General features: G+C 46.3%; 1 protein-coding gene across 1 annotated transcript; it reads right to left on the reverse strand.

The window, feature by feature from the left end:
- Positions 1 to 296: 296 nt before the first annotated feature.
- Positions 297 to 21,422, reverse strand: nhlrc2 (NHL repeat containing 2; the record flags this gene model as incomplete). Its single annotated transcript, XM_084485981.1, has 12 exons — positions 297 to 719; positions 3,289 to 3,514; positions 5,863 to 6,072; positions 6,314 to 6,436; positions 7,625 to 7,856; positions 10,412 to 10,505; positions 12,409 to 12,538; positions 12,999 to 13,120; positions 13,926 to 14,349; positions 14,933 to 14,982; positions 20,630 to 20,782; positions 21,260 to 21,422. The coding sequence occupies 12 exons, from the start codon at positions 21,420 to 21,422 to the stop codon at positions 424 to 426; spliced, it is 2,223 nt and encodes a 740-aa protein (XP_084342107.1). The 3' UTR covers positions 297 to 423.
- Between the last annotated feature and the right edge of the window lie 68 nt (positions 21,423 to 21,490).

A 21,490-nucleotide genomic window follows, 5' to 3' on the forward strand; every position in this document is an offset into this window, starting at 1 on the left:
ATCACCATCACATAAATATTCTGAAGAGAAGCGGACAGAAAAACATTGATATCAGGAGATGAGAGAGAGAGAGAGAGTGCGAGAGAGAGAGAGAGAGAGAGAGAGAGAGAGCGAGAGTGTGAGAGAGAGAGAGAGAGAGAGAGAGAGAGAGAGAGAGTGCGAGAGAGAGAGAGAGAGCGAGAGAGAGAGAGAGCGAGAGAGAGAGAGTGCGAGAGAGAGAGAGAGTGCGAGAGAGAGAGAGAGAGAGAGAGTGCGAGAGTGCGAGAGAGAGAGAGAGAGAGCGAGAGAGAGAGAGAGCGAGAGAGTGCGAGAGAGAGTGCGAGAGAGTGCGAGAGAGAGAGAGTGCGAGAGAGAGAGTGCGAGAGAGAGAGAGAAGTCAGGGACAGAGAGATAGCGGGGACACCGAGACAAAGCGAGAACCTTTCACAACAAGGCGTGCGTCATCGCCACGGTGACCGCCTCTCCCTCCTCCTCCTCCTCCTCGCCGGGTCGGGCGGGGACGAGGTGCAGCGGCTGGCAGAAGGAGGCGGCCTTCATCATGCAGGCGCCGCCCCCCCCCGCGCAGAAGTACACCCACACGCTGAGGGTGAGGGAGGGGGTGAGGTCGGGGTCCACCCCCGGCGGCGGGGAGCGGGGCAGCCGCGGGGACACGGAAACGGGGGCCGACGCGTCCGCGATGCCGCCGCCCAGGGACTGGCCCTCCAGGAGCCACTCGTTACCTAGGAGACGGGCGGAGGAAAGGAGCACCCTCGTCACCCCATCGTACGGAAGAGGGTTAGGGCCACGTGTGTGCGTTTCTTTTGAGTTCTGTCTGAGTTTAAAGTCGGAATTCTGAGATTAAAGTCGGAATTCTGACTTTATTCTCAGAATTCCGACTTTAATCTCAGAATTCCAACTTTAATCTCAGAATTCCGACTTTAAACTCAGAACTCAAAAGAAAAAGTCTGAATTCTGAGATCAAAGTCTGAATTCTGACTTTATTCTCAGAATTCCGACTTTAATCTCAGAATTCCGACTTTAATCTCAGAATTCCGACTTTAAACTCAGAACTCAAAAGAAAAAGTCGGAATTCTGAGATTAAAGTCCGAATTCTGACTTTATTCTCAGAATTCCGACTTTACCTGTGCTTTCACAGTTTCCGACTTTAATCTCCGGCCCTAATCCTCTTCCGTACCGTTGGGATTGGCTCCGACCGCGTCGCTGCACAGTCTGTCTTGAAATGCCTTCATCACAGATGTGCGACGGTAGGCTGACCGCGGGTGTGTCTCATCGTTGACATCATGAGCCCTGCCCTCACACCTCTCAGATAAAAGGCCTGTTCAGAATGGAATGATGCGGTTCATACGCTGCAGGAGTTGCGGAGCTACCTTCAGGGTCAGCGTTCTTGGCGGACGGATGTTGTGGGACGTCGTGTAGCCCAATGCAGTTCTATTGATTTGAACTTTTTCAGACCAGGTAGGATTACGGCTGACCTTGTGCTTGTGATTCAGCCCGCATGCGCAGACATGAGATCTCATTTCCTCGTGATGAAAGTACAGTGAATCTCAAGAAGAACCGCATTATCCACAGGCCAATTTGATTTTATCATTTAAATATCCATTTGCTACATACTGTCCCCTCAAACATTAACACTCTAGTCAAAAGGTTTGATTCACTGATTGGTTTGATATCTGGCTTCGTGTGGCCTGACTCTCTATTTGTGTTTTATATACATTTCTAAATGTTCATGACGTGAACTAAAGAGAAAGAGTATGTGTAAAGAGAGAGTATGTGTTGCGTTCTCAAAATGTTGAGAAGAGATGAACCCCGCAGGCGAGACGTAGTGATGAGTCATGAGGCTAACGTGTTCTGAAGACGAATGTGTAGCATCACATGTCACGGGGACATTTTAAAACCAAGGCCCTTTGGTTATGTTCTTATTTATTGTCGTTTATTCAATAGTCCTTCTGCTAGTAAATCTTCGCCAAGATCTGGAGGGTAAAAGGGGCTTTTCGTTTGGCAGCGCATCACGCCGCATGCAATGCGTCTGTCTAGTGTCAAGGTGAAACGATGTTGGAGGCGCTGTGTCACGTCATTGTTTACCAACACCACATCACGTCATTCCACCTCCAAAACAACAGAGGGTGTATGACTTATCTGTATCTCTTAGGAAGTTTGATATGGATTTGAATGAGTTTGATACGCGTTTATCATATGCTGTACATCCAGAATACCATGTTTGCAGTGGCGGCTGGTGATAAAAAATGTTTGCGTGGCGCAGTAATAGACAGGGGGGTCTGGGGGTCCCCCCCCCCCTGTCTATGGTGCATTTTGGGGATAGCCATTACCTATTACCTACTATTCATTCAGGGCACTGTCCTATGATCACTGTCCTATAGCGTCCATTTTTTGTGAGTCTCAATGTCTATTTCAAATGCAGTTAGAAATATGGGACAGTTGCTTCGTTTTGTTTATATGCTACAGGCAGAAAGACTAAGCTAATATGTAACTTACTTGCTCCTTTTAAGTATAACATTGCTTGGGGAGTCCAATTCCTCCACTGAAATGGGCGGAAAGTGCTTTTACAACTCTCTGCTAGTTAGCGATCTATCTCTTCTCTGCATGTAGTTGTGTTGCGCGATTGCTGCTGAGGGAGGTAGCCTATTTGATTGATTCGCTGAATTGTGCAATCATGTGGTGATAAACAAAATATGAAAAACAACGCCATTCGTCTGGGGCGCACACAATTGCGACCTGAAGAGGAATTTTCATGTGCCATGAAAAGCCGTCTCTGCTTGATGGACAGCAAAAAGTTTGCGAGCTCACATAGACTTCATCGTGGCTGGCGCCCCTGACCTGAAGGAGGGCTTTATTTCGATTGACGAATAACAAGCCTAGCCCAAAGAATTGATGTTCAGACGCATTCAAACGGTTGCTGGCCAGGCAAGTACGTTCTATCAAACAATTAAAAGAGGATAAACGCTATGTATTGTTGTTGAATTATTTAGTATTTGTAATGGTTCTATTCATCATAGTTGGCAGATATATTCGAGTGAATATTTCACGGAGGGCCGGCGCCCTAGCGCCCTCTATTGACCCACCGCCACTGCCTGTTTGTCTTTACAGCATTCAACTTTAACCAACGATCGTGATTCACTTTTTTTTTACAAACACAGGGCTGCATTGCTAAACACCTTAGGCTTGGATCCAAACCAAATGTTTCATTTCAACCCCATTCTGAAGTGAAACCAAATCTAGAATCCATCGCACGCCCTACATTCCCCCCCCACCGGACGTCCCCGGACTCACCTTCAGCAGACAGCCTCCAGAAGCTGGGGGCGTCCTCGGTGGGCTCGGCCCCCTCCGGTAGCTCCAGGCTGAGCTCCAGGGTGAGCCTCTGCCCCAGGGCAACCTCCACCGGGGACAGCTTGATGTGGGGGGCCGATTTGGGAAGCGTGGGGGCTCTGGTGCTGGGCGCTCCGGGCTGGGCGCGCTGGGGCCCAGAATCGGTGGCGTCGGGAAGGGAGATGGGGAACTGGGGAGGGGGGGACGGAGGGTTAGGATGGGTTGCGTACACACACACAACGGGCCCGAAAGAGGAGTCGCCACATCCCATGCAAAATATCTATAAAAAAAACATCTTGATGGGAGAATGTGACAATGTGTTACCTCTGACCCATGCATACGTACACATTGGAGACGGGGGAAACTGGCGATGCAGGTGTTGAGGAGGTAAGTGGTTTAAGCCAGTTTGTATAATTCATTCATAATTACTAATAATTTATTGGATTTTTATAGTGCTTCTCTAGGTACCCAAAGCACTTTGTTTGTGTGTGTGTGTGTGTGTGTGTGTGTGTGTGTGTGTGTGTGTGTGTGTGTGTGTGTGTGTGTGTTACACTTCATCCACAGTGGATGGCAATGGATGAGAGGTCCTTGTATAATGTCACCTCATCCACATTTAATTTAACTCCAGACCTAAAGCTAATTTTAGATCCACTGCTTTATAAAGAGTCCAACAATCAGAGTTATTTGTACTTTGCCCGTTTACTGAGCCATAACTACTCAGCACCTTTAAATTGGAAAAGATACTGCTTCAGCCGAAACCTAAGGTTGAAACTTAACTCAAAGTAGGTTCCATATTTCTTCAGCACTGTCCTTACATCACATTCCCCATTCCCGGAGTGCAGAGATTGACATCCATTGTAGAAGTCTAGTATTACTTTGATTATAAGCATCAGATAGCTTTAAAGAAATGCACAACATAACACTAATATACTTTTCTGACCCCTGGCGCTACAGCTTCTGCCTCCGCAACCCGACCCCAGACAAGCGGTTGAAGGTGAGCGAGTGACTTGACATATAATATAACACTTTCTGGTGTACAAATCGCTGCAGTGAACAGGCCTGTCCAGTCTCTCGCGGTCACCGCGCTCAGCGCAGTCACCGCAGCAGCAGCTGGTGGTGGTGGCCACAACCCGCTGCGTTTTCTTCTGTTTGTGACCACGCTGCCGTGGCCGGCAAACAACATTTGCTTTCCAGCCTCCACCCACAAGAACCTCGGTTACGTAAACCACCTTCTCGGGGTCGTACACATGGCTCGCCGTGACGTGCCATTGATCAGCTGGCTCATGGATATGCAGCCACGTTCATGTGTCCTGCTTTGCCGTGTGATTGTGTTATTCCGTTGCGGAAAAAAGCACTTTTAGTCAGTCAGCCCGGTCCGTCAAAAGTGCAAAGGAATGGAATTCAATCCCACAACATATCGGGGAGCTAAACACATACCAATCGTTTACTGAGCAGTTAAGACAATGGATGATCAATACATATACATGTCAGCACTAAAACCATTTGTTGTGAATGTGGTCAACACACTATGTATTTAGTTTATTTTTTTTCACTGGTGCTTTGTATTGTGTGTTCTGTTGTTGTACCTTAGTCAGTCAGTTCTGTTTGTTCTGTGATGCCCTGTTTTGTGCTGTGGGGTTCCGTCCTGTTCATGTTGTTGTTGTTTTTTTATCTTGTTTAATTGTATTTTCATTTAACATCGATGCCAGGGGACTACAGATGAAAAATAGCCTTTTGGCTAATTCTGGCGTTTTTAACCCGTGTATGATCGTGTGTTTTATTAATCTGCACTGTCCCACTTCTTAAATAAACTGAACTGAGTTGTCCATTAACGGTTGGATTTGGACGTGCAGGCAGCAGGACGCGAGGCTGACCCACGTGAGCACATTTCTAGGTGGACTGATTTATAAAGGGAAAATTGCCTGCAGGTGTGCATAGGCTGGGTTTTATAAGTCTGGATTGTTTTGTACGCATGCCATTTTCTGCTTTGGAGCACGCGTACACTTTTAATACGGATCCTATGTTTAATAAATGAGAGCCGAGGTAAGGGGCCAAAGTGCTGTACGGATTATTTTACAGGACACACAAATACAATACACATGCAGATAGAGTGGGGAAAACGGACATAAAACGCGGACGGAAAAAATGCTAATAACAATAAAAAAAGGAAATAAAGTGCACACACAAAATACTAAAAACAAGCGCAGTAGGCAAACGATTAGAAATATATATAAATCTATTTTAAAAAAAACTCAGGAGAGAACTGAGCTAGTAGCGCTAGGGGAACGACGTTTAAAACCATTCACACACTCTCTCTCTCTCTCACTCACTCACTCACTCACTCACTCACTCACTCACTCACTCACTCACTCACTCACTCACTCACTCACTCACTCACTCACTCACTCACTCACTCACTCACTCACTCACTCACTCACTCACTCACTCACTCACTCACTCACTCTCACACACACACACACACACACACACACACACACACACACACACACACACAGAACAACACGACCCTACACCTACCAGCGAGAGCGTGTGTGTGTCTAGGTCCAGCACGGTGATGCGGTGGTTGTTGGTGTCGGCCACGTAGAGCGCCCGCCCCCCCGGGCCCACGCAGAGACCCCCGGGCTCGTTGAAGCAGGCCTCCGAGAAGCCCGGCCCCACCCGGGCCCCACACTGACCGGTCCCCGCCAGGGTCCGGCACTGGCGGCTCTTGGGGTCCACCACCTTAATCTGGATCAGGGGACACACACGCACGCACACGCACACACACACACACGGACACACACACACACACACACACACGCACACGGACACGCACACACACGCACGCACACGCACACGCACACGGACACACACACGCACACACATGCTTGAACTCGCGAGCTTGCTTCGAGGTGTGTGACATAGGTTGTGCTAGAGGGCGTCTTTGCGGGCGACGTGCACGTGGCGGTGTGTGTGCGGCGGGGGCCACCTTGTGGTTGTAGGAGTCGGCCACGTACAGCAGGCCGCGCTGCGGCGCCCAGGCCACGCCCAGCGGGTGCTGCAGCTTGGCGTCCACTGCCTTCCCGTCGACGTCCCCGAACGCAAACAGGTTCTGGAGGAAGGAGGGGGGGGGGGGGGGGGGGGGGGGAAGGGCAAGGGGAGCGGAGAACAAAAAGGTCATCAATACAAATGTCAATTAATCCTAAATAAATCATTACGAATAATATTTGACAATATAATAAATCAATACAATATATTGTATTGGTGATGCAATATAGCATTTCCTTTACATAGTTTTACATTTTCTTTACATGGGATTATTGTTTCATTCTTATGCAAATTGTTTTGCCAGGAATTCTGGTGCTTCTGTTTTAAAATGTTGAATCGTGTCGCCATTTGCTTTTTCCGTCCCAAACAGATTCTTCATACAAGAAAAGTCAACGTGCAAATAACCACGTCCTCATTCAGGAGGCACACTAGCCGAGTTTAAGCTAGTGTTTGCTAGCATCGAAATGGAAGCTTTTCCCCGCCGATTTAACAAACAAAACCGCTCATTAGCAGCAATGCTCACTGTCTCCAGTGGAGCTGGGGGGCTGTGGTCCTGTTGTTATTCTACGACTCGACACGTTCCCACGGCAGCCCGCCTTGTTGTGATTGTTTCTTTCTTTCATTCCTACAGTGTTATCGCCGCGGTCTGTTTCCCTAACCTCGCCAGTTGGCCCGGTAGCGCTCTGCTCTCTGCCAGGTTCTGCTCTCTTCAAGTCAGTCCAACTGCTCGCATGTCTACTGTTCTCTAATCTCCTCACCCTCTCTGCAGCTCTCTCCATCTCCCTCTCTCTCTCTCTCTCCATTCCGGTCTCCTCTCTCTCCCCCCTGACAACCAGACCCATTACAAACCGCAACCACAATCACAATCAAACCATACGAATCCATGACCCGAACACAAGCCACAAGCAAAGGTAAAGATGGGCACTTCAAAACCAAACCCTGACCTAACCTTTGGCCACAAAGCCAAAACCAAACCACAAACCCAAACACTGTTACAGAACCAAAACACAAACCCGATCAAACTGTTACAGAACCAAAACCAAACCAAAAACCAGAACAAAACCCGATCAAACTGTTACAAAAACCAAAACGCAACAAAGGTTGCTCTGTGCAGCAATAGCACTCCCACATCCACTGCGTGCCATCACTGTTCTCCGTCCTCCCTGGATAAGTCTGGATTCATAAAGCTAAAAAAAATCCTAAATCCTAAACATTCAGTAAGTCCCCCCCCCCCAAGAAAACCCTCACCCACCATGGGGTCCCGCTCCCCGCCCACCAGCGCCTTCACCGCCCCGTCCCCCAGGGCCACCGTGCGCACGCTGCTGCTCTCGCTGTCGGCCACGAACAGGCAGCTCCAGGGGCCCCCGGGGGCCAGCGCCAGGCCCGACGGCTGGGCGAAGCCCGCCTTGTGCGGGTACGAGTTGTTGCGGTTCTCCTCGCTGCCGCTGCCTGCCCAGCGCACGCATGTCCCCGCCTTGGAGGGGCTGGAGGGGAGGGGGGGAGACACAGAGGTGAGGGTGGTATACTTAAGCAATAGATCACGACAGGCTGTGGTATACGCTCATTATACCACAGTTAAGGGGCGTTGTCCGTCCCGACGCGCAGCGGAGGGGGGACGGCGACCCCCTTCACTGTGGTATAATGACCGTATATCACTGACTGAAGTGATCTATTGCTTTTATAAAACGGTTACGTAAATATGGCGAAATGAAAGTCATAGACACCCTCAATTTTGAAAAAGCGAGAAAGTCGGAAAAGCATTTTTTTTAACGAATACAGAAAAGTAGTCCCTCCCGGCTGCCGGCAAAGTGTACGGCGGTTGCTATGCAACACACTGTAGCGTCCTTCAGAGAGAAGGCTAGGCTAAAGACGGTCGCTTGGTTCGCCGGCAATTTAGCCTACTATCGAGTTCACTCGAACTCGATAGTAGGCTAAATTGCCGACCGTGTGCCTATTGCTTTACAACATTTCCACCCTCTCCAGCAATCAACATGTTTTTTAGGCTTCAGTGAACTATGCTACCGCTTTTATATATAAATAAACAACAGTTAGAGTTAGGCGCGGAGTGATACTGAACTCTGTAAACTGAACGGGCGTCATAGCTGTGTGTATACGCTCAATATACAACAGTTGGGAACCAATCAGATCGCTTGATTTAAGCCACCCGTTTTATAAATAGTGTATATACGGTAGTATTGTTCTACTATATGATGTATATACTGTAGTATAGGGATCGGCCAATATGGATTTTTCAGGGCTGATACCGATACCGATTTTTTTCCGTCAGCCTTAGCCGATGACCGATACCGGTTTTCTTGAGCAGATATTTGGCAATTGACATCATAAAAATGACACAATGATGATAACAAATGTTACAGGTCTCCATTTAAAAAAAGGAACAATTATTGAACTGTCTGTATATCATGCCGAGAAAAAATATTGAAAAATAAAATAATAAAATAGGGTATAGGGTATAGGGCAGAGATGTATAAAGTACTAGAGACCCAGACTTAAGTAAAAGTACAAGTACTGTATCAAAAAAGTGACTTGAGTAGAAGTAGAAGTGTTCTTTAAACACAGTATTAAAAATGTTTTGTACTTAAGTAAGTAGTTTATTTTAAAATGTACTGCTCAAGTATTGAAAGTAAAAGTATTGTGTTATGTTTATATTAAAGGAAGCAGTCAAAAGTATTAAACTCATCAAAAATATGCAGTGAAGTAAAAGTGGAAGTAGGAGAAAAAAATAATACTCCAATAAAGTACAGATACAGCATTTTAGTACTTAAGTACAGTAGTGAAGTAGTTCTACTTCATTACTATACATCTCTGGTATAGGGTATACTGTAGTGCAGTACATGCGATAGTATACACGGTACAGTGCAGTACTACAGTACAATTCAGTAGAGTGTGCAGAGTAGGATTTGTGACGGGACACTGTGCTGTCACAAGGTTCTGGGTTCAGTGCCCAGGTTTTTTACCTGGAGGCTTCCTAGGGCAAGAAGCTCTAACCCCTCTGACCTGCTCCTTAATGACCTGAAATCACCTCAAATGTACCTTCTATTACTTTCCCCCCCGCCTGTACAGTACACAGTATACATACAGGGTACTAGTATAGTGTTGGAGGCTCGTTCCCCGTGTGTCGTGGCATGCTCACGACGATGACAGTAAAACCACAATGTGTGTTTGTGTTTTCATTCGGCCTAAAGAGACAAAAGCGCTCTTAAGGATTTGAGTCTGTACAAATCATATTGTCATCAGGCAGCGAATGGGGGGGGGGGGTACTCATTGTGCTTGAACAAAGACATCCCACCGATGAGTGGCATCCGCCTACGTCTACATCTCTCAACAAATGATTACCAAAACACCCCCCTCCACCCCATCACCACCTACAGCTCCTCGCTGGCCCATCGTTGAGGGGAGGGGCCGGTAGAGTCTGCCTTTCTCTCTTGTCTTTCTGAAATGCAGGGGCCCGATTACTCAAGTAATAAGAAGGATCGAATGCTATGTTTTTAAAAAAATTTTACCATTTATTTTACAACGACAAATCAATCACTTTGCCGTCACACGTCACACTACATTGTGCAGTGAGCTTGCATGTGGTGGCCTTGACTGCTGACTTTCCTGTATTAAAATCATTAGAATTAATGAGGAAAAATCAGTGAGTGGCAACATCTACCAAGGAGACCATTCTGACCATTGGATCGTTCAGCCGACGGAACTGAGGGATGAATTGTGTTCAACGTTTCTGGAGCAGCTGGTCATTAGTTCATTGAACTATTTTACTATGTAGTCAATAAGCAAATACCTTCATCTACTCAATTCAATCTTCAACTAATAAAGTGCATTCAGATCAATGTCATTCAGGAGCAGGTGGCGGTGAGGAGGCCCTCTGTACTGAATGACGGACGTGACGGACAGAACAACATGAGCCTAAACAAACAAACGGATGAATAATGAATCAAACGGGACGCGGGGGGCCCAAGCAGAGCTGCACTGAGTTTTGGGATTATTATGGGGTGTGAAGCGTCTGGTCTCCCACCTTCCCTTTGGCAGAGCTCCGTCCTCCAGGAACACAGCCCAGATCTGGTGGCAGCCTGCCATGGCAACCCACAGCACGTTCCACTCCGCACCGCCTGCACACACACACACACACAAAAAAACAACACACACAAAAAAAACAGAAAAACACACACACACACACACACACTGAGTACAGTCCATGCTGAAGGTGGATTGAACGTTGTTATATCATCCATTCAGACTGGAGATTCAAACAAGCTGATGAATGGCTTCACGCACACGTCAAAGTCATCAGTGCCGATGTTACTATGCCGGTAACATCCCGGAAAGAACGTCATACGAGTAACTTCCGCAAGAGGGTCTCCGATGGGGAAGAGCGCCGTATGGGCAGTAAAGGAGAACCCTGTGCACCGCGTACAGCACACCTGGGGTCCATTGATTTGATGGTTCAAAAGCCGTACACACACGTTTGAAGCCAAAGAAAGACATTCAACAATCTATTCTAGAACAATCTAAAACGTAACAGTTACGGAAAGAGGCAGCCGTTTGTGTATTGTTCATAGCAATATATATATATATATATATAGAAAACTAGAAAGAGAGTGAGAGAGAGAGAGAGAGCAGATGACCGCAGTGACGAACACAGTGAACAGAGACAGCGTTTGTTGATACCAAGTCTTACACAAGCTTTTAACAGACTGATAAAGAACACAGTCACGGCCGACGCCCCCCCCCCCCACCCCCAATACTGCTGAGTAACAACAGACTGATAAGACTCCCGTTAAAAATATAATGAAAAAAAAAGGGACTTGCCCTGGGTCAAAATAATAAAAGCGAAATATTAGCCGTTCCGCTTCTTTTGAGGTTAAAGAAGGAGCAGGAGATTGCAATATAAGATTAATAATTACTTTCAGACGACATGACCAAAATATCCTGAGCAATGTGAGCTCCTTATAATTCTAACAGCTCTTTTCCTCTTTCCCAAAGCGAAATGAACCAAAGTTAGCGAGGGAAAAAATAAGTCCTTTTGTCTTTTAATCCTTTTTTTTTAGAGCTTTGAAGATCTCATAAGCCACTTTCAGCTCATAAGACTAAGATTCCCTTTAAACAAAAAAGAAAAAAATAATCTAAAAAACAGCAATTTGTCCGCAAGCGCAGATTGCGATCGCGGTTACAATCGGCTAGCATTCATGGGAACGAAGACAGATTGGGGACCGATATCGGTCATCTCGGTCTCAGGCTGCATGTGAGACGACCAGCCCTTCTGAAGGAGCGGACTGTGATCTTATAGGAGTTGGACGCAAGCTCCAACTTTCTCCAGTGCATGATTTGAGCCTTTCACCGTAAGATCAGTGGTTCCCATTCGTTTTGTGGGGCTAAGTACGGTGGTCGGTGGACGTGTCGAACAAACTTTTCTCCTTAGGTTATGAAGCAAGCATTATCATTTTATACTTATAAGCCGTTTTCACACATTTTTGCCGCATTTGTATATCGAAGAAGAAAGGCGTTGCGAACGACTGCGTTACCAGAGAAACAAACCGTCATTTTGTTGCTTAATTTCATATAATTAATTATATATATATATATAACACTTGGACAATGTAGTTGATTTCTGAGTTTAACTGAGAAAACGGGGAGTGGAAGGATGGGATCCTATAATGTACTGTTGTCAGTAATAATAATAAAAAAAACATTTTCTATACGCGTGCAGCTGTGAACTCATGTATTGTAATCTATTGTATGATATGTTCTTTTAGGGTTATGATAAGACCTATCTTTTAGCGTTCACCACGAATGCCTCTTAAAAGCAGTGCCAACGTTTAAATATTTTTTAACCATTCAGCGAACAAAAGGCAACAGGCTGATGATCACTTAGGGGGCCAATCAATGACATGCGGAGGCGTCATCAACACGCCCACTCAAGTGGTGTGAGAAACACGACTTTCTATTTTCAGGTATATATATATATAATTAAATAAGTAAAAAAATAATATAAACTAATTGTTGACGTCTTACCAGCGGTTCCGAGGCACACATCCCAAGGAGAGCTGATTGGCTGCTGGGGTCCCATGGCTCCGCCCTCTTTGTCTGTTCCCTGAGTGCCGTCCCCAGCTATGGTAGTGACTCTCCCCGTCAACAGGTCAATCTAGAACACACACACACACACACACACACACACACACACACACACACACACACACACACACACACACACATTGTTATAAGCCACCGTCATCTGCCTGTAATATCAACGTCCCTTAGAAGGTATGCGCAGGCCTCACACTAAGCAGTAAGTAGTAATTCCCTCGTGGCTACGTCTCACACAGCAGTCTGTCCGTACGTATGAGACCATCATGATCCACTCTACTGGGAATAATTTGTCATGCCAAATTAAGTGATTAAGTACCATCTTATTTCATCAAAAAATCTTAAAAGCTATTTATTTTTGTACTGAAAATTGCATAAATATATATAGCTTGTATGTCAGCAATCTCCCGGGACCCCCATATGCAAATACGGAGAACCGGAGTGGGCTCCCGACCCTCTGGTTGGGAACCAGACTAACTCAGGTCAGGTCAGGAGGGGGCGGCTGCTGATTGGCTGACCTTGCGGATCAGGTGGTTCTCGGTGTCTGCCACGTACACCAGGTCCCCCCTCATGGCCACGCCCTGCGGTGCACAGAAGGTGGCCTCCGACAGATCGCCGTCCCGCCTCCCGCTCTCCGGACCTGTGACATCGCAAAATGTGAGCGGCGGCGCCCCTAGAGCTGCCAGGCTGCAGGCAGGGGGACGACCTGTAACCTGCATGGACGCACTGCGCTGCACTGCACTGTGCGGCCTCTTTGTTGGAGGCCAGAGTAACCAGAGCGGTGCGCATTGCCCTTCTTTTTTCTCCTCCGTTTAACGGTTTTGAACACGGGACACGAGGCGCGCTCAGTTATGCAAAGGCAGTCAGCAAAACACTTCCCATTGATAAAAATGAAGCGCTCCTCTGCTGTGATGAAGCCTCCAGGGCATATTCTGTTCAACAAACGACCGCATGCACACAGCTGACACACAGCACAGCCCAGCGCGTTTGCAAAAAAACAGAAAATGCTGCGACGACGTTAACTTGACACGAAACTGACTTGAGTTTATAATTAGGCTTATCTCAATATGTTGCTGCATGTGTTGTACAAAACGTACAACAAAGACGCTTTCCAAAGGGGATCTTTGACAGCAGGATCAGACCGAACAAAAAAACGACGGCGAGGAAGGAAGGCAAGCATCCAAAAGTACACGAGTGTGGAAGGCATCTGGAGAAAGGGCGTCCCGCCTTGCTGCGTCGTCTCGACATAAATAACCTGCATGTCTACGTTCTCTTTTTCACCAAAAAAAATCTAACAAAAGAACATCAAGTACAGTACATAATTCTCTGGACATTTTTTGCAAAGACACAAACCGCCGTCTTTAGTCATCTCCCAGGAGTGACCTGGAGTGACCCCCCCAACCCCCTGACCCCTGACCCCTGACCCCCGACCCCTGACCCCCTACCTCCCACGGTGTGCAGCAGCCTCCCCGTGGACGACACCACCAGGATCCGGTGGTGACCGGTGTCGGCGATGGCCAGCTTCTTCCCGTCGTGGTCGCCGCCGCCGTTGTCCACGGCGACCTTCCCCGGGAAGGAGAGGAGCGTCGTCGGCGGCAGGGAGTCCCGGTACAGCTTCAGCCCCACGCCCTGCGCTGTCAGCAGCCCCCGCTGGCGGTAGTGCCGCAGGGCCGCGTCCGCCAGCAGCGGCAGCCGCTGGCGGTGGCCCTCGCCCACCAGGGAGAAGAGGAGGTTGCCCCGGGGCCCCAGGAGCACCAGCGTGGGCCAGCAGGTCACCTCCAGGTCGCTCCACAGCCGCGCCTCGCCGTCGTTCACCACCGGGTGGCGGATGTCGTAGCGCAGCACGGCGCTGCGCACGTTGTCCAGCACCTGGAGGAAGGAGGAGGAGGAGGAGGAGGAGGAGGAGGAGGAGGAGGAAGAGGAGGAGGAGGAGGAGGAAGAGGAGGAAGAGGAGGAAGAGGAAGAGGAGGAGGAGGAGGAGGAAGAGGAGGAGGAGGATGAAAAAGAGGAGGAGGAAAAAGAGGATCAGTAGGAGGAGAAGGAAGAGGAGCAGGAGGAAGAGGAGGAGCAGGAGGAGGAGGCGGAAGAGGAAGGATGCAGGAGGAGGTGGAGGTGAAGGAGTTGACGAGGAGGAGGGGGAGAAGGAAGAGGAGGAGAAGAAGGATGAAGAGAAAATAGAAAGGAGACGATGGAGAAGAGGGAATAGGAAGAGGAGAAAAAAGGGAGACGGAATGGGAGGAAGAAAAGGAGTGAAATGTTACATCGAGGGACGATGCCGGTACATACAAGGCTTGCACATTTTTTTGTGCAGATAGCAAAAAATATATATAAAAAAACAAGGGTCTAAAGCTTAAAAATAGTGGCGCTATTTTCAAGTACCCAACGTGGGTTTAAGTAAAGTATCATTGAAACTGGTTTTACATTCATGGCCCGTGACAAATCGGACACTTACCTTTTCATTTGGGAACTTGGCAGAGTGTACACCCACAATAACCAGTCCATCTAGGAGGTGGATATCCCAGCGTAAGGACCAGACGACAAACCAGCGGATAGATGGGGCGACAAGAAGGATAAACAAACGTTAGCAGAGTGATTTAAAAGTTTGTTAAAATGCTAAAGTTAAAGTTAAATTGCCCACTTTCAAAACACATGAGTACATATTCCCTGTTCCAACAATTATCTGATAAAGAAATATTGGAACCCAGCCTGAGGCCTCAACTGTGATACTGGAAAGGGAACAACTTTATACTTCAATAACAAACGTCTAATAACAAATACACGTCTGCTCTAAAAGGTAGGAAGTTGGTCGATTTCCCCACACTGGAAGGTAAAAGGACAACATGACAGTTTGATTCTAGGTTGTTGCGGTGTTGTTGAGCATGGCAGATGTTTGTCGTCTTGTGTTAACGCCACCATCGTTGTGTGTGATTGTGTGTTTGACTGGAAAATGGCAAACTTAAAAAAGGGAAGAGGAGGAGGTGGAGGAAGGAGAAGAAAAGGGATGAAGAGAAAAGAGAAAGGACACGATGGACAAGAGGGGGAGTAGGAAGAGGAGGAGGAAAAAAGGAGGCGAAGGAATGGGAGGAAGAAGAGGAGTGCAATGTTACGTCGAGGGACAATGTCAGTATATACAAGGCTTGCACATTTTTGGTGCAGATAGCAAATAAAAATAGAAAAAACCAACGGGAAAAAGTGGCTGAACCTGTCAGTGTGCTAACCCAGGCGTCAATACGTCTTGTAGCAACCACAGGTTTGATTCCCAGCTAAACACTATCTTACATGTCATGCCCTCTCTTTTATTCAACCCACTATCCTCTCCACAGAAGGCACAAAGAAAATCAACCAGATAGTATATTGAAAAAAAAGAGCTTTTTGAGTGGCCATGGGGATAAAAATAGAGCCATACAAATACTTCCCATTCATCACCCCTATCCTTCACCAGCTTCATTGGCTCCCGGTTCATTTACGCATTCAATTTAAAATCCTCCTCTACACCTTCAAAGCCGTCCATAATCGTGCCCGCACATACCTAACAGACCTCATTCAAACTGCCCCTCCCTCCAGTACACTCTGCTCCTGCTCCTCCTCCTCTGTTCACCTCACTGTCCCCTCTGCCCGTCTCACCACGATGGGGAGCAGAGCCTTCAGCCGCTCTGCCCCCCTGCTCTGGAATGCACTACCCCCTGACGTCCGCAACACCGACTCCATATCACAGTTCAAATCAAAACTCAAAACTCACCTTTTCATTTCTGCGTACCCCCCCTGATCTTACCTTCCCACATCACCACATCACAATCACCCGTTGTCCACCTTATTTTAACTGTTTGATGACTGTATTTATGTTCTGTACGTTGTCCTTGAGAGCTTTGAAAGGCGCCTTTAAAATAAATGTATTATTATTATCATCTCTGAAAACAGGATCCATAATATCACAACAGAAGAAACAGTGGAGCTATTCCACAAATCTCCCCTGATTTGCACAGAGCAAAAGTGAGCTCTGTGATCCTTAGGGACCACCCTAAACCTCCAGTCAGCTTTTCAAAAGAATCCATCAGTCCAATCAAAACAGTTACGGACACAAGGAGCCAGATTGATCAGACTGCGTGTCTGAGTGTGTGCCCCTTTGAAAATTGGCGAGCCTTAAAGGCCCTGACGCACCAACCAGATTACCGGTCGTCGGACAGTCTGACGAGCTCGGTGACCTGAGTCTGTTCGTTGTGTGTGATCAGCCGTCGTCAAAGCCGTCGGTGATCTTTTCAAGCCGTCTGTGTTCTTTTCAGCCGATTGCACATGTTGAAATCGGCCATGACCAAATTGGTCCGACTGCCTTTTCTGCCGACGATCGGCAGTCAGAATGGTGTGTCAGGGCCTTATGCAACGGGGTAACTAAGGAGAGCTTCATATTCCATGCATTGTTCGCATCCCCCCTATTTATTAATCTTAATCTACCTAGTTTCAATAATGTACCAGAAATTGTAAATAATGTCTACTCTATTATGTCTATTTTTTTTTTACATTGCTACGACTTGTGTATAAGGATTCTTTATTTAATATCTATCTTATTTGACATGTGTATCTCTTTATATAAATGCAGTCAATATACCATCTATTTTGAGTTAAGTCTGAGTGGGCAACATAACATAATAACAGTTACAGTCCTCCTGATCCACTTATAGAAAAAAAATGTGGAGAACATGTCTGAAAACGGCTATAAAGTAATTACTTTACCATTAACGTTGCCATGACATGCCACCACCAGGTGTGGTGTGATTAGCCGTTACAAGCCGTTCTGGAAATCTGCCCCTTATGACATCATAAGGGGCAGAAAGTGGGCGTGTCCACCTAGATGTGTGCTGGATAGATAAATCTACCAGCCTACCCAGTGGACTGTAGAAGACGTTGCTCATCTATCCGTCACACATCTAGGTGGACACGCACACCTGTGATGTCTTAATTGGAAGATTTCAAAAACGGCTTGTAACGGCTAATCACACCACACCTGTTGACATGTCATGGCACCTTTAATCATATGAGTCTGTCAGTGTATGAATCTGTAAGACTTAGACCAGTGAAAGCCAAGCTAGCACTCATTTCCCACTGCTATTGTTCCTGATGTCAGGCTTACAAGTTGGGTACAGACTTCAGCAAGAGAGCGTCAACCATTGTCACGCTTTTGAAATATACCACTTTAGGCAGTGTCATCCAATTGTCATTTCTTATTTAAAAATCCACTCTTATTACTAAGCAAGCAGAGTCAAATCAATGTGATACACAGATATATATGTATATGATATATGTAAGAACAAGGGTTCCGAGGTTATAATGGTCTAATTCTCAAGCCACTGCCACAGACCAAATCATGAATAGAGGATACACGTCACTTATTTGGGTAAAAAATAGCCTCTAGGCAACACTGACTCCGTCAGAAAGAAAGTGCCAACACCGCCATACTGCGTTACTATCTGCATCCTGTAAAACCCAGCCAGCAGGCTCAGAATCAGCACAGATTGTGAGGATGCTGGGGTAAGGAGAGGGGGAGGGGGGGGGTGGTGGGGAGGGGGGGGGGGGTGAACATGGCTCCCACACCTCATTGGGCACAGCAGCAAACAGAATGTACCGGCGGCTGTGCCAAAGATAAGGCTAGATAATGTTTAGTGTTGCTATGCGTGCTTCTTACGTGTCCTTACTGTGTATCTGTGGCTGTTGGTGTGTATGTGGCTGTTGGTGTGTATGTGCGTTGGCTGTAGTGTGCTGTTGTGTTGTACGTGTATGTGTGATAGTGTGTGTCTATGGTGTGCGTTTGGGTCTCGGTGTATATGAGACGTGTACGTTTCTCTGTGTTTACGTGTCTTTAATGTGTAAGTGTGTTGGCCGGTGTGTTTGTGGTGCGTGTGTCTTTGAGGTATGTCAGTGTCTTGATATGAATGTAACGTCTAGGTGTCATCTAGTGTAAGAATGCTGGCTGGGGTGTACGTGGTGTGTATATTTGATGTGTATATTTGATGTGCGTGTGTGTGTGTGTGTGTGTGTGTGTGTGTGTGTGTGTGTGTGCGTGCGTGCGTGCGTGTGTGTGGCGACTGGACAGAAGACAGAGCTATGTTTCCTCAGGGGCCCCTTTCAAAGAGATTAAAGATAGTGGCATTCACCCAGTCCTCCACAAGGTGAAAAGATTACAATACGATGCTCAATGCTTTATTTATTGTTGCTGCAATGTGGTTGCATTCAAACATTGTATACAATTGTAGACTTCAATTTATCAGTGTATGTGTGCATAACTGCGTGCTAGTATCTGCATTTTGAATACAAATGAAACAATACATTTGTATAGTTTATGGTCTATTGGGTACTTAATTTTTGCCTTTCATTTTCATTGTTGATTATACCGTCAATATCTTCGTGCTGCCGAATGAACGACAACACTACAGGAGGCGAGTTCAGTACTATGGAGACACAATCAACTCATTACAAAACCATACCACTATCACTTTCGATCAAACCGCCAGAGGGTGCTTTGAGTTAATGAGGTATTATAATAACCACGCAGGTTTACAAAGTGGCCCTAATGAGAGCTTCAATGTATGCTAGTGGATTCCCTTTACAGCAGAGGGGTTCCTTGGGGGGCCTGGAGGAGAAGCCAGCTGCTGTTCTCAACCCTCTGGGTCACTGGGTGCATGTGCTCTTCTGAACACACATTCCAGTGATGCTTTATAGAACACAGAGTGCCCTGGATGATATCAAACGCAAAACCCCTGCACAGTAACAGCCAATAGTGAAGCGTCACCTGACACGAAGCAACCAATGGACTTAGCCACGCCTTGGCAATGGACTTAGCGAATGGACTGTGCCAATTTAGTGGTTGGTATACAGGTGTACTGGTATGATTGGCAAAACAACGTTTGAGTTGTCAGAAATAAATGTATGAAATATATTTATTCATTAATAGAGAACATGATGCCAAGAAAATGTTGTCTAAAATAATATTTGGGGCTAAAAAAAAGTGTGCGTGTGGCTGAACTTAAAAAAGTACAATCCTGTTGGTTGGTTCAACCTCTTCATCCCGAATTTGGCCATGTCCGGGTAAAGCCCCTCCCGACCATTTGCAAAAACATTTAAAGGCATATAAACGCATGAGAAAGCAGTCATTTGACACACCTCTGGAAAGATGTTCAGCTCTTTGTCTATCATAACCCTTGTAAGCTCAACAAAAGACCATTCTAACCCCAAACTAAATTAGAGGCATGTAACAAAAAGAGTTATGTAGTTCATAACTGTGCACAGGTACAGCAATAGCAATCTTATCTGTAAAAGAGGAGACTCAACTAGTTTCAACAATCCAAACCATAAAACTTGCAAAAACAATCAAGAACAAATTCACTTTATTTTTACAACCAAAATAATGTCTTACCCTTGTATCATCAAATTTGTGTTTAATCGCATAAAACCACCTAAACAGATAATCCAGTGTCTGCACATCATTTTGCAACTGAACATGGTGTTTACAGTAATTGTATAGTAGCTAAGAGGCGGTTTCAGAGGAAATAGGTAAATTGCCTTCAATGAGACATCTTGTGGCCATATGCTGCAATTACGATTGTTTGGCTTGGAGTCATTCTATTCTAGTCGCCCTGACCTTTCAATAGAGGGGTCAAGTGTCAAAATTGTACAATGGGGTTTCAAGATATCTACCTGTTCATGCCTCAAAGTTTATATTGTCAATTTGCATTGGATTTATTGATATATTTCGAGATTTTGCCTAAACCTACCTCTACTAAAACCTCTCTATCTTTGCTCTCCTTCACTTTATTGGCATCACATATTGACCCAGGTACTCATCAGATGTTGTGCTATGGTCCTATAACACTATAGGGCTTACAACTGGTGGTTCACTAGGTGGAATTCAATCTGAAACATGACATATTTCCAGCGAAATACAATCTTCCACTTATGCTATGTTGTAGTATTATTCACTCTAACCATCTCATTGAATATTTCACTTGCACAACAATCTCACGTGTTATATTTATTTTTGTACCAAGATAACATATTAAAGCCCTTGCAGTTGTGGAGATATACTCTAACTTTGGGTATGTTATTTTCAGGAAAACTCCTAAAAATAGGCCTAGTGGTGATGAAGTTAACCCCAACCTACCCGTGACCGAGTGCGTGTTCTCCAGGCGGTGCAGGTCAGGCAGGATGTGCATGCAGTTGATGCAGCAGTACGTGAAGAAGTCCAGGACCACCACCTTGCCGGACAGCTCCTTCTCCAAAGACAGCGGCCCCTCTGTGTTCAACCATTCCAGGCCTGCAGAGAGGGGGGGGGGGGGCGGGCGGGGGGGATTAGCATCTCATTGATGCATTGGTGCGTTTTATTAACAATAAGACAACAAAGATAGTGACTGATATCCTGGAACATAAACACGTCTTTTTTTAATGTCTGGACAAACACAACCACAGGTTTCTTTTTGATGGTAATGTGAAAGCTACGGATATCGGGTGCAATCAAAAGTAAACCCCAAATCTTTAGTTATGCTGGTTTGAAGCTTCATAACCGTGGGGCAATCCAAACTGTTGATAAAGTTGACCAAGGGAACAAAACTTTGAACACAAAGTATGCACACAGGAATCATTATAATATAAAACGTCTATAATATGTTATGTATTGTTATGTATATATATAAATAAGTTGATGGAAGTCCAGAGTCCACTAGCCTATATGTTTCCTGTCACCCATGAGCAGCACTGTTGTTGAGTAGCCAGTGGTCTTGTTGTGGTCTCCTACCTGGCTGGAAATCGGATATCTTCAGATCCCCACTCTCGTCTAACTTATTCAGATACTCATAGACGATCTTTTCTTTCTCTGTGTGAGTTGTGGCCTCCGTCAGGGCGGTGTCCAGCTGGGTCTGCAGAGGAAACAGATCAGACAGACTGCTCTGGGACGCCATCGCCTCACTACCAGAAGGGAAGCAGGGCGGATAGAGTCATCACAGTGATTCAACTCGGTGATTTCGCT

The sequence above is a fragment of the Micromesistius poutassou genome (assembly GCF_964030765.1).
Source record: "Micromesistius poutassou genome assembly, chromosome: 21".
In the NCBI taxonomy this organism is placed as follows: Eukaryota; Metazoa; Chordata; class Actinopteri; order Gadiformes; family Gadidae; genus Micromesistius; species Micromesistius poutassou.